The sequence below is a fragment of the Candidozyma auris genome, chromosome 2, assembly GCF_003013715.1.
Source record: "Candidozyma auris chromosome 2, complete sequence".
In the NCBI taxonomy this organism is placed as follows: Eukaryota; Fungi; Ascomycota; class Pichiomycetes; order Serinales; family Metschnikowiaceae; genus Candidozyma; species Candidozyma auris.
Window position 1 is genome coordinate 964,802 of NC_072813.1, and position 12,334 is coordinate 977,135.

The 12,334-nt window shown below is 45.7% G+C and overlaps 7 protein-coding genes across 7 annotated transcripts; 4 read left to right on the forward strand and 3 right to left on the reverse strand. All coding sequences in view use genetic code 12, as the record gives it.

The window, feature by feature from the left end:
- Positions 1 to 351: 351 nt before the first annotated feature.
- On the forward strand, positions 352 to 1,545 carry CJI96_0001901 (uncharacterized protein; the record flags this gene model as incomplete). The annotated part of the gene is made up of 1 exon (XM_029035430.2): positions 352 to 1,545. The coding sequence occupies one exon, from the start codon at positions 352 to 354 to the stop codon at positions 1,543 to 1,545; it is 1,194 nt and encodes a 397-aa protein (XP_028890672.2).
- Positions 1,546 to 1,639: 94 nt separating this feature from the next.
- Positions 1,640 to 2,050, reverse strand: HHT21 (histone H3; the record flags this gene model as incomplete). The annotated part of the gene is made up of 1 exon (XM_029035431.2): positions 1,640 to 2,050. The coding sequence occupies one exon, from the start codon at positions 2,048 to 2,050 to the stop codon at positions 1,640 to 1,642; it is 411 nt and encodes a 136-aa protein (XP_028890673.1).
- A 579-nt stretch (positions 2,051 to 2,629) lies between these two features.
- HHF1 (histone H4) lies at positions 2,630 to 2,941 on the forward strand (the record flags this gene model as incomplete). The annotated part of the gene is made up of 1 exon (XM_029035432.2): positions 2,630 to 2,941. The coding sequence occupies one exon, from the start codon at positions 2,630 to 2,632 to the stop codon at positions 2,939 to 2,941; it is 312 nt and encodes a 103-aa protein (XP_028890674.1).
- A 623-nt stretch (positions 2,942 to 3,564) lies between these two features.
- GIG1 (Gig1p) lies at positions 3,565 to 4,236 on the reverse strand (the record flags this gene model as incomplete). Its single annotated transcript, XM_029035433.2, has 1 exon — positions 3,565 to 4,236. The coding sequence occupies one exon, from the start codon at positions 4,234 to 4,236 to the stop codon at positions 3,565 to 3,567; it is 672 nt and encodes a 223-aa protein (XP_028890675.2).
- A 1,456-nt stretch (positions 4,237 to 5,692) lies between these two features.
- On the forward strand, positions 5,693 to 6,448 carry GPM2 (Gpm2p; the record flags this gene model as incomplete). Its single annotated transcript, XM_029035434.2, has 1 exon — positions 5,693 to 6,448. One exon carries the CDS (start codon positions 5,693 to 5,695, stop codon positions 6,446 to 6,448), a length of 756 nt encoding a protein of 251 aa, XP_028890676.1.
- Positions 6,449 to 7,879: 1,431 nt separating this feature from the next.
- RPN4 (stress-regulated transcription factor) lies at positions 7,880 to 9,253 on the forward strand (the record flags this gene model as incomplete). The annotated part of the gene is made up of 1 exon (XM_029035435.2): positions 7,880 to 9,253. The coding sequence occupies one exon, from the start codon at positions 7,880 to 7,882 to the stop codon at positions 9,251 to 9,253; it is 1,374 nt and encodes a 457-aa protein (XP_028890677.2).
- A 124-nt stretch (positions 9,254 to 9,377) lies between these two features.
- Positions 9,378 to 10,301, reverse strand: CJI96_0001907 (uncharacterized protein; the record flags this gene model as incomplete). The annotated part of the gene is made up of 1 exon (XM_029035436.1): positions 9,378 to 10,301. One exon carries the CDS (start codon positions 10,299 to 10,301, stop codon positions 9,378 to 9,380), a length of 924 nt encoding a protein of 307 aa, XP_028890678.1.
- Positions 10,302 to 12,334: the final 2,033 nt, after the last annotated feature.

The following is a 12,334-nucleotide window of genomic DNA, read 5'->3' on the forward strand; positions in this document are numbered from 1 at the left end:
TTGCCAGCGTCAATAGTCAATGGCATATTTCTCACAGCGCTACTCATCTTTTGGCATGTTCAGATCGTGACCAGAATTCATACCTTTGTTCCGCCGATGTACTGGCTTTGTGCCGGTTTATGGATTCATGATGATTATCCAAGGCTCAAAAAGTTGGTCTTGGGTTATTTTATTTTATGGAACATCGTTCAGGCTGCCCTATTTGCGACGTTTCTTCCTCCGGCTTGATCTGGATACCATTGCCAAATCGGGAATTGATATGCGCGTTAAGTGGTTGCGAAATATCCGTGATAACGATACTATAAGAATCACACAGGTGGCTGAAATGGCCAAATTGGAGAAAGTCATAGTATGCTTCGTTTGCTGGAATCACGTCTTTGGTTTTACTTGATTGGTGCTGTTTTCGTGGCCCTTTTTTACCTGTCTCAGAAGGGCCTCAAGTTGAGAGCCAAGATACCTAAGAAGCCACAGAGGACATCCAACGACAAGCGTAGAAAAGGTGAGTGGACTCCTGAACTGTTCCAGACGCCAGTTCCGCCGCCATACCCAAACTGGGATATACACAAGACCAAGCCATTGCCGTACAGAGCGTTCAGACACAAGTATAACATTACCATGGGCATTCGTAACATGGAGTGGGACTCCTGGATCGAGCTTGACAATGAGTGGCAAAAATTTCATGATCAGAAATTAGGCAGGCTTCAAGAAAGGGGCGCCGAACTCTTCGGCACAAAACCACAGGCAGCAGACGCCGTCATGGAGCTTTTGGAAGAGTTCTGGTCCTACTTACCACATCGCTATCCTACACTCTTTAAACAAACGCCCAAGGGCTTGCATAACTTGCACACTGGAGAAGACTTCGTCTTTCGAAACTGTAAGGCTGATGAGTTGGCGGAGGAGCCTATTGTAATGGCTGCGAAAATGATTCAGGACGACTTGGCTATTATGATGGAAGCACCAAATGGTGAGTACCACTTGCAAGCTGGGGCCATTATTTTACCTGGTTTCTGGAGATTCAAAGATAAGTTTGGCCTCTCCCTCAATGAAATCCACACCAGTGGTGATGTTCCACAGTATAGACAGAAGTTACAGACCGGCATGAACAAGTTCTTCTCGAGACTCACTTGCGACAAGCCCGTGGTGAGAAACAACTATTTCATTCAGCTTGATAATGAGCTAGGATGGTCGAAGTCTATTGGAGATGAGGATTCGGATAGAGTAGGGTGGTATACCGCTGGCGAAGCGATCAGTCCAAAGCAGTTGTACTTCAGATCAGAAAGACAGAGTTTGCGGAGACTTCCCAAAAGCGGAGCTGTAGTGTTCACTATCCGGACGTACTTTGCGCCAATAGTTGAAATATGCCAGGAGCCGTATATCCCTAGAAGACTTTTGAACGGGATTGAAAGTTGGAGTGACGATGTTCGTGAGTATCGAGGCTACGACAAGTTCAAAGACGCAATCTTGCCATATTTGGCACAAGAAGCAGAGAAGCAAGAGGAAAAAGGCTACATTGTGGACACCGAGCCATCGGTGTATCCATTCTGAAGTAAATGTGAAGTCGTGACGTTACTAATATACAAAACATAAATAATACAGGTAAGCGAAGTAAAGAAGGCTCTCAAAGAGCCAAGGAGCCCGCTTAGGATCTCTCGCCTCTCAATCTTCTGGCCAACTGGATGTCCTTCTTCTGGATGGTGACTCTCTTGGCGTGAATGGCGCACAAGTTGGTGTCCTCAAACAAGGAGACCAAGTAAGCCTCAACGGATTCTTGCAAAGCACCAATGGCAGAGGACTGGAATCTCAAGTCGGTCTTGAAGTCCTGAGCAATTTCTCTGACCAATCTCTGGAAAGGCAACTTTCTGATCAAAAGGTCAGTGGACTTCTGGAATCTTCTGATTTCTCTCAAGGCAACGGTACCTGGCTTGTATCTGTGAGGCTTCTTGACACCACCTGTCGATGGAGCAGACTTTCTGGCGGCCTTGGAAGCCAACTGCTTTCTTGGGGCCTTACCACCGGTAGACTTTCTTGCTGTTTGTTTAGTTCTAGCCATATTGTTTGATGATGTAGAATGGATGGGTAGGGGCAATGGCTCGTTTATATATGGGAGGTGGAGGGAAGGTTCAAGGATGGAGGCGCTCTTCTGTGGGGGAGGCGCATGCAGTACAAACAAACAGATGGGCTCGCACTGGAGATGACATGTCTTTTGCGAGGGCGAAGAGCTTCCTTCAGTGAGCAGAAGCGCGGGTCTGTGTTTTACGCCTGCTGTGTGTAAAATGTGTCTCTCACCTGGGAGTGCGAAAAGCTCCAAAATCCTCGCACCAAGTCACCAAATGTCTTCCTTTCGCACACTAAACGAGCTTTTCCCGCGCCCACAAGCACCCTGCGAAAAAAATTGCCCTGGGACAAATCCTACGCATTACTATGGAACAGGCAGCACACATTGAGGGAGGCTCCTAAAAAAAAAAAAAATGAGGCTCGCTCCCCTGCTAGATGCCAGAGCGCAACCTGGCCTCCGTTATGGCTCAATTTCTCCCCCCTCGCCACCCAACACATATAGTGCGGGTTCTGCTGCCCCTACAAAGCTTCTTTTTTTTTTTGCTCACACAACTACTAATTTAATTTATAAACAATGTCTGGTAGAGGAAAAGGCGGAAAAGGACTCGGAAAGGGTGGCGCTAAGCGTCACAGAAAGATCTTGAGAGACAACATTCAAGGTATTACCAAGCCAGCCATCAGAAGATTGGCCAGAAGAGGTGGTGTCAAGCGTATCTCTGCTTTGATCTACGAGGAGGTCAGAGGTGTGTTGAAGTCCTTCTTGGAGAATGTCATCAGAGACGCTGTCACTTACACTGAACACGCAAAGAGAAAGACCGTCACTTCGCTTGATGTGGTCTATGCTTTGAAGAGACAGGGCAGAACTTTGTACGGTTTCGGTGGTTAAGCTGCTTTCACTTCTGGGATTATTATTTGTATATTACTGAATTTATGATGAACGAATTGGTTTGTAAAGCGTCGTAGACTACTCTGGAAGCGGAAATCAGAGAGAAAAGGAGGGGTATCCTTAATTGCTGGTCATTAATCAGTGGCTGGTAGAACTTCGTTTCTAGGCATTTGCCTAGCTAAATAGGAGCATGTAAATTGTTTCAGGACGAGCTTTTCACAAGTAAGGCTTATCAAATCGGTATCTTTAGTGTTGTTTCAGTTGTTTCTACGGCGCCAGATTCTAACTGGGGGATTCCTTGTGTAGAGATTCAGCCTTAAACCTGTAAGGTAAAGAGTTGACAATACTGGTTTTTCTAGTCATTCGTAAATACAAAATCAGCCTCTACGGGACCCCTGTTGCTATCATCGATTACAAAGAAAGCTATGCTGATGTTGTGCTGGTGCTTGTGCTCTACTCTACTAAATCTTTCTACCCATTCCACGAGATGCTAAAATTACAAGATAAATAAACACTGCAAAACAGTGCTGGGGTATAATTGGCAACAACGCTGCATGGCAGCAACGTTGCCACAAGAATAGAAATTCAGAAGCACAGTCTATAGGTGCATTAGATTGGTGTCATCAAGCTTTACTCAAAGTAACGCCCGCAGTGCCCAAGACCTGATCTAGCTGGTTTTTAGACATGCCCTTGATAACAACATGCACATGGCTGATCTCCTTGACGCTCTGAAGTGCCTCCCAGTTGCGGAACCACACCAAGCTCTCTCTGGGAATGCCTAGCTGCTTCACAAAGGTTTCAACCACGTACTTCTCTATAAGGTCTCTAGTTTCTGGCGCAAGATCGCCGATGGGGGAGTTTGGGTCGCTCATTATCCTCTTCTTGGTCCAAACACACAAGTGTGTCACGTCATCCTCGAAGTAGTAAGGGAAATCGTTTCTTACAATCTTCAAATCGTCTGCATTGGTGAATAGCGGGTCCCCCGAGGCGGTGACGGTGATTTCGTTATCTTTGACTCCCACCAACTCCTCTGGGCGTCTCCAGCCCAAAGTATGGGTAACGATGTGGCGGAAAACAGTGGAGTTGTGCTGCTTCAAGTACCTCTTGAACGCGAGGTAGCTTTCCGTTTGCACATCCAGTCTGGCAAACGCCTCCAAGTCGTTGTGCTTGATGATATCACGAACCTCGGGCCAAGTGTAAGGTCTTTCTGAGATCTTGGATGCTGATGGCATATCTGGGGAGTGGATGACGGTGAGTGGAAGACGGGTTGGTTGGATAGTGAGGGTCGAGGTCATGGTGCGAAGACCAGCGAAGTTTAAAAGGGGGTGGTTGATGGGGGGAGGTGTTGGAAGTTTGAAGATAACAAGAGACAAACTACAAATTTTTGACAAGCGGCATCGCCAGGCGTTATATATCTTCAACGGTCTGGTAACAGAAATGTGTGCATGGAGCCGAGGTGTGACAGAGAAAAAGACATCTGCACTTTGAGGTTACATTTTCGCAACTCACCTCGTGGGTGACCCTAGGCAAGGAGCAACAATCTACCATCGAAAAGAAACGACTTGAAGTGTATATTCAGAAAAGTTTTCGTTTTATGAATTTGTGCAACTCTATATAATCTGACAAATTCCTTTTCTCGAATTTCTTCCTGCCTTAGTTCTTGCACTATTACTGTTTGGGCCGTGCGGCCCATGCGGTGCGAGAAATGTAACATGAGAACAAAGGCGCCGTTCACTCTTGGACAGAGTCCGGGGCCCAAACAGGAAGCACGGGTGCCGAAAAGAACCTTATTTTGGGATCAAATTTCTCTAAAATTCGTATTGTTTATCTGATCAACGTGTGTGTGTTAACTTGCCTAAGTTTCTGGGGAGCAGTGGAGGAGCTTTGAAAAGGTGTATCTAAAGATCTCGTAGGGTTAGCCCCAAAAGGAATTGATTTTTACCAAATCAGAATGGATTTGAACAGTATTAATTAAAGTGTTCATGAGTTTTGAAGCATCAAGAATCGAAGGTCCCACGTAGTGGAAGACCCCAGCTGAAATGCCTCTTCAGTAAGCGCCTAACAAAGACTCTGATGAAAGATTGCTCGACTCTCATTGTAACTAGAAACCTGCCACAGTTTCAAGACCCTGTTGGCATAGTCAACCGTGGTCTTTGCAAACTTGATATTGTCAATGCCACAAAACTTGAGCTTAGAAGCTCTAGGATGACTGCTACGAGAGCGCAAATTGTCATGTGGGTGTCCTACTTTGAAATTTCTCTCGTTAGTGGTTTTTCAAACTGTCTATAAATGCCCCCGAAACGTAAAGTGAAAGATTCAGATCCAGCGATGGATATCTATAGGATGGGTCAACATCTTGACTCATTTTCAAAGGAGCCGATTCAGATTTCCCACCATAAATCCTTTTAAGTAGTATACACCCCCTCTGACTCTTCGATGAGGCAGACTTAATGGCTGCAAAATGGGTATGCATAGACGACTTCCCGGATGAATTCGAACCGAGGAAGGTAACTCTTCCTAACGAACTTGAACAAACTGAAGTGCCTTCAATTCATTACTTCAAAACGATTAATCCTATTTTTAGCAGAACTTCATAACTCATATCTATCATAGATTATCAACGTCCCCCCTCCTTTGCACCATCAGGCGATCATCCCATCAGATGGTGCGCTGAGTACACGTGATAGAAGCAAGTACTTATCAAGATCGAAGACAACACCAGCCACTAGCAGTTGTCTTCTATCACTTGTGATGCATAAGCTCATAGTGCTTCGCCATGGAGAGAGCCAATGGAACCACGAAAATAAGTTCTGCGGATGGATCGATATTCCCTTGTCAGCGAAGGGAGAGAGAGAGGCCCAGCACGCTGGAGAGCTTCTAAAGAAATATAACATCAAGCCCGATGTCATGTTCACCCTGATGCTTCAGAGACTGATCAAGACAGGGAACATCATTTTGGAGGTAATTGGCCGTATGTGGATTCCGCAGCATAAGCTGTGGAGACTCAACGAAAGACACTACGGTCTGTTCCAAGGACGAGACAAGACAGAGGTATTTAAGGAATTTGGCAAAGAAAAGTACCAATTTTACAGACGAAACTACGACGGAGTACCTCCAGCAACGGGGAGTGTCAACAACGATGACTCCATTGACGAGAGGTACAAATTCAGCGATATTCCCGTGGAGCAATTGCCCCAGGGCGAGCTGCTTAGGATGACAATGAAGAGGGTGGTGCCATACGTTGAGGACATTGTGAAGCATGAGATATTGGAGCAGGAAAGGGAGGTGCTCATAGTGACCCACGGCTCCATAGTGAGGAGTCTCATCAAGCATTTTTGCAAGGTCAGCGATGAAGCTATCAGCAAGATCAATGCGCCCACAGGAGTGCCATTGGTTTTTGAGTTGGATGAGAGGGGCCGCTTGGCCAAAGAAATGTACTATCTAGATGAGGAGTTGGCCAAGAAGGGTATAGAAAAGGTGGCCATGGAGGGCCACGCAAAGCTTTGAATGTGTTCAGGCGGTTATAGAGTTTGAATATGTTCAGTTGGGAGGGACCTGGTTGCAATTCACGTAAAAGAGAGTCATGCTTAGGCAAAGGAAGCTTTCCTCGGGTATAGGCGAATCTCCTTCGAGCATTAAGCATCGATCATAGTGTGCTTAGAAAAGACTCCCAAGGGACGAAGAAAAGGTAGTGAGGAACAACAAACATCAAAATTACATTCTCCTACGATATTCTTTGGGTGTCATCACGTCAGCGGTAGCACCGAGGTTTACCGACCTACTATGAGGTCCTTTACAGGATACACATGCCTACTCCCCCAAGTTATTCAAGCAACTGCATTTGCAGTACAATTATGGCTCGTGGCGGCGCCAGCTCTCTAAAATTGCCTTTGAAACAGCCATCCCGTTTTTGTCCATTTTTGGAGTTGTGTACCCCGGACGTCAGGCTCCGTCGTTTCGCAGCCAGTGCACACAATGCACCTCCACCTAATGAGCACAGCAATTGACATGAGCCCGATCAGACACAACATGGGACAAAACAAGGGATAGACAAAAACAGAAAGCGATTTCCGTTTGGTTGCGTTCAAAGGGTGATCTAAGATGCCTCTAAGTGATAGGAATCTTGTGAAAATCGTCTTTTGCATCTCCTCATCCGCAGCAGCCGTGCTTCGAAACAAACCCCAAAAATCATGAATTTACTATGATGAGTCATCATGACGGAGTGGCCGGGGGGGTTACGGAACTGACCAGAGGAATTTTTCGGGGATAGCACTACAAAAGTCACAAATTCGGCTGGGTTCGCGGCGGATGAAAAAACGTGTGTGACTTTTTGGCACCCAAAGGCATCCCGATTTAGTGTGGTTCGCGGCATTCGGAAAACGGAGCAGGAGATGGTGAGCACCGCTAGGTTCATCGCTTTTGGTTCCAAGAGAGGGAAAACTGCATTTCTATAATCAGAAGAACGGGAGCAACATGTTGGTGTTTTCAGAGATTTTCTAGCATCATTGTGGGCCTCATCTTGGTGGTACCCTCCCGGTCCAATTCACCTGCCAGATTCGCAGCCCATATTTTCTAGGTCTTATCTGTTCTGGGGCTTCGGTGCTGCACGCCACCTCAGCCTGCATTAGTAAGCTCCATATATATTTGCCACCATTTCTCACATTTTCTTTCTCATCTCACAACACACTCTTCTTACAGCTCAGGAAATTCTTACCTAAGCTTGGCCTGTAGTGTGTTTGACTGGACTCATCCAAATTACACAAACCAAAAACCCTTACCTTTCCACCTCGAACTTTAGCTTTTTTCGAAGCCTTCGCTATCCTTCCACAGCCTTCTAAGTGACCAGGTAGCACTTCGAGAAGCAACAAAAAACATCTCCCCTTTAATTTCGCCTTGTCAGACCACTCAAACAGAAAATTCACCACTGTTGAAGAAATCATGACTTCGTTAGCAGTTTTACCTCCCCTTCAGAAGTCCGTATCTGATCTTATGGAGGATGACTTGTATCAGCCATCATCAGCAACAAACGCTCAAGCTGGAAATTCTCCCTCATTGAATGCTCAAAATCAGCCCTCTGCCACACAGACCTTGTCAAATTTGCTTAACATCCCTGAATCATTTGTGGAGCACTACAATCGCGTGAATGGTTCCAACCAGCAGGTGAACTCGACGGTGCCCAGTCTATTTCTTGACTCAAGTAATGACTACTCGAACTTTGAAAGCATGAACACTAATCCTGGTATGACTGATTCGCTGCTACCTGACTCTGCTCAACCAAACCCCGCTCCTCAACAGCAGAATTACATTAGACCAGAGGTGCTTCAGAGGAACCACTTCAATAGAAGAAGACGCATCACCACGTTAGAGCAGCCGGATATCGGCAATGGAAAGAAGTATAATGACGAGGAGCTTTATTTATTCAACACAGACATCCGGCCGTCGACGCTAATGAACAACAATGGCTCCTTCTATCCAAACTCCGCTGACGAATCCTTTTTCATCATGGATAGCGACCTAGATAAATCGTCTCACTTGGGCACAGGGCCCGCCAGTGTTCCTGTTCCAGGGTTTGAGAGCGACTACGTGATGATGGACAACCTCGCTGAGGAATCCGATTTCAGTGACGACTCTGATGACGAAGATGACGATAACTACTTCCAAGATGATGACTTTGACGAAATGATGGACTCTGCTGCTCCCCCCTCGCATCAGTTCCCCTCCCCTGCCGGCTTTGCCCCATTTGCATCTCCTCTTGACCAACCGGTCCAGGAGCTTCCACAGTTAGGTGGGTTTATGGAAAACCTCCATAGAGCGCCTACTACCGAGAGCATGGATTATGGAAGTCATGAGGTCGACTTCAATCAGGATACTGGCAATGATGTCATGGTTCAAGATCTACAGAGCAGCAACCAGCTAGACCTATTTAAGAGAGAGGATGAGCCTAGAACCATGCCTCCTCCTCAGACACATCCCCACCACACTACAGCTGCAGAGATCTCCGCCAACAATCCAACGCATGAGTGCACGTTGATAAATCCATCCACAGGAAGCCCTTGTCACAAGCATTTTAGCCGGCCTTACGATTTAATAAGACATCAGGAAACCATCCACGCTGCCAGGAAGAAGATATACCGCTGTGTTATTTGCGAAGGCAGGGAGAATGGTGGCCCGGGCAATGGGAAGTCAAAGACATTCTCCAGAGGTGATGCCTTGTCCAGGCACATCAAAGTCAAGCATGGGATCAGCGGCAGGGACGCTGCCGACTTGATCAATGAAGCCAAGGAGAATGTGGAATATTTAAGTGTGTGCTGAAGATGCAATACTAATATCAAAGAGCATTTTTTTACGAAGATTTATACCTTTTATAATTATACGTTCGTTTTGAATTCTAGTGAATAGATCTATAATATGCATTAAATAATTAATTAGAGTAGATTTATGCTGATGCAGGTAAGCTGTACATAGGTATCAGGGACCCTTCCTGGTCAAGTTTCTTAAAATGAAAATATTGGTATAGGATGACGAGATCCAATCCCATTTGAAAGAATGCTGCTAGAATAAATATGATGGAAATTTCCAGAGTGCCAAAAAACAAGTAGCTTAACTTCGTGAGGTCTCCGCAGAGCCATGATATGAGAAGGACCAGTTTGAAGCTTTTGACAGACCCAAGTCTATTAAGAAGTAAAATCTGTGGAAGCGGAAGGAGTGACTCAACAAAAAGGCCAAAGAACCCAATTGTAGATCCAAACGTATCGGATCTCTGAAAGAAAACAGTTAGGATCGTAAACAAAAGAGTGAATTTTCCTAAAAACAGCCAATATCTATACTGATCGATCCACTGCCAAAAAAAACCGGGTCTTTTGTAGTGTACATCAAAAAGACGAAGGCCCTGTTTTCCCCATACGGAGATGTACTGAAGGATGGAGGAAAGCTGGTGGTAGTAAAATTCCGACTGGTCGTAAGAGTACGGCGACACGAGAGCCTTGGGAACGTTGCTGAGCTCCTCCAGGAGGTCGGGTAACTCGGCAAGATTATCTGGGTTGTATGTCTTTGGGCGATACTTCAACGAAGTCCACAAAAGAAGGCATTGGATAAATACCATGGAGAAAGACTGGCGTAGAAGCGACACCTCATATGGAACAACAAAGTAGTACAAAATTCGAAGAATCGACGACACGAGCATGGATAAGCAGATGTCTATGGAAAACCCGGTAGAGGATTTGTTGCGATATATTCCCCAGCAAGTCAACCCATAGGTGAAGAGAGGCGTCAGCGAGATGATGAGATTGGTGATTTTCTGGGCGTCAGGAAAGTATTGGAAGTATTGAAGGTACTCTTGGGGGATGTACGACTCTATCATGACACTCTATGGGTTACTATGGGCAATTGAAGGTGTGTATTGTTAGGATTTCGCGATGATAGCCTTTTTGGTGTAGGATTGATTTGCAGCCAACAAGAGGGGACCCTAATACGAGGCAACACAATGTGTTTATTGTTTAGTATTTCAGAGAAGAATTTTGGAGAAGTTCCGAATTAAAAGTCTGACTGTTTGTTGTCTTTCGGTTTCGGAGAGCTGTTTGTGGAGGACCGAGGGTGGGTAGCAGCAGGAAGCCACAGTGGGGCCGTAAAAGGTGCCGAGTTGGCAGAATTCTTGCTACAAAAAGTGTCAGAGGACCAAAGCCAACAACTGATACAAGAACAACAGGGTTTGATACTGAGCATCGTGTTGAGAGTTTAGTGTAAGTCTTCGCATAGTTGCGGGCATTTATCCGGCCGAAGTGCTACAGAGGCGGCTTCTCGGGGATGTTGCTGATGTGTTTGCTGCTGGTGAGTTTGCAGCTGGTGCGCTGTCTAGCGCTCAAAAGAAGAAAGTTGTTGGTGAATATACGCCTCATATCGCTAATATTCGGGGGCAGTATCAGAGGCTGTACAAGAGGCTAAGGACACTGCCTACTAGCAAGCAATTTTCACCCTATCTCTGTCACTAAGTTGGTTATCTCTTCCTTGTACCCGTTTTGTGTCCATTTCTCCGTCGCAATCATCCCTTGTCGATCTCCTTGAGTCATCTTTTTAACTTGAGCCTATGGCACCTCGGTGATCTCGGTGTTACCCTTCGGGCTCGGAGTGTGGATGAACGGAAGACTGCCAGACCAAATGCGCAGTTGTCTCAGTTTCTAGTAGTGTAACAAAGCGAGACAAGTGTAGCTGAGGGGTCATTACAGAGTAACAATAAAACAGCTAATTGTGTTCTGCTAATGGAGGAGGATATTGAACCACGAGTCATTGGTCACTGGCGCATCATTGATTAGAACCAACACACTTTTATATGTGAACGTCAAGAAGCGTAAAAAATGATGAATGGACGAGTCTTTATAGTTAATCATTCATTGGTGATACTATACTTTAAGAAATTAGTCTCAGGTCCATGTTTATTAAACCTTGCTTGATAAGTGGAGCTCTAGAGCTCACAAGACATGCTTTTCTGGAATTTTTTGGAAACTTTATGTTGCTGGCCTACTAGCACCTCCTTTGCCTTTTATCAGCCACTCGTTTCCCACCCATTCCTTGACTGCTCAATGGTTGCAAAACGCGGAATGGGTGCGGAATTCGTGAGTCGTCATAACCCACCAACGCAGTCAGGTGGGGCAGGCTCACGATAATCGGAGTAGCCGATAAGCACTTTTGGTGTGTCGGAGTCAAGTCCGAAGAGGCATTGACGTCGTGAATGTCTCTGGAAGCCAATGCTCAGTAATCGCATCTCCTATTCCCTTTGCTGTTGGCCCTAGAGATCAAAAAAACTTAAGCTTCAGAAAAAAAAAAAATAAAATATAAACGCATCTTAGGCTACCAATAATCCAGCTATCAGCATACGTGGTGCAGTGTAGGTTCAACATGGTCAATTTTGACAATTCATGCTTTACGTCCGTTGTCTCACTTGGCGCCTGCAACGAAGGTTAAAAGCGCGAGAGCAACCCGTCAGTTGCTCAACCGAGGATACCCAGAAACAGTCTAAAGTTGTATAATCGAGAAAAATTATAGAGATGCGTATGGATCTTTACTTTGCCTGTTCGAAGGAAGCCTGTCTCATTATATCAAGAATATTTCACCACATTAGAGAAGCTCATTGTTGGCGAGTGTAGTAAGAGCTCTTGTGCGGAAGATAACGTCCAGACGAGGCTAGGAGGCGCTTTGTTCACTAGTTTTCGCACCCATTCTGCAACTCCATGTGACTGAAGCTGACTCAGGAGTCAGACTCGGATACGAGTCACCCCACAACGTGAGCAAGGGTGCTCCTATGTGAACAACTACACCTTCAAGGTCTTTCGAAACCTCTTTTGTAAGTCTTATGGGATCAAGGAGCCTACTTATGAGCCATACCGTGGTGAGAGAGTA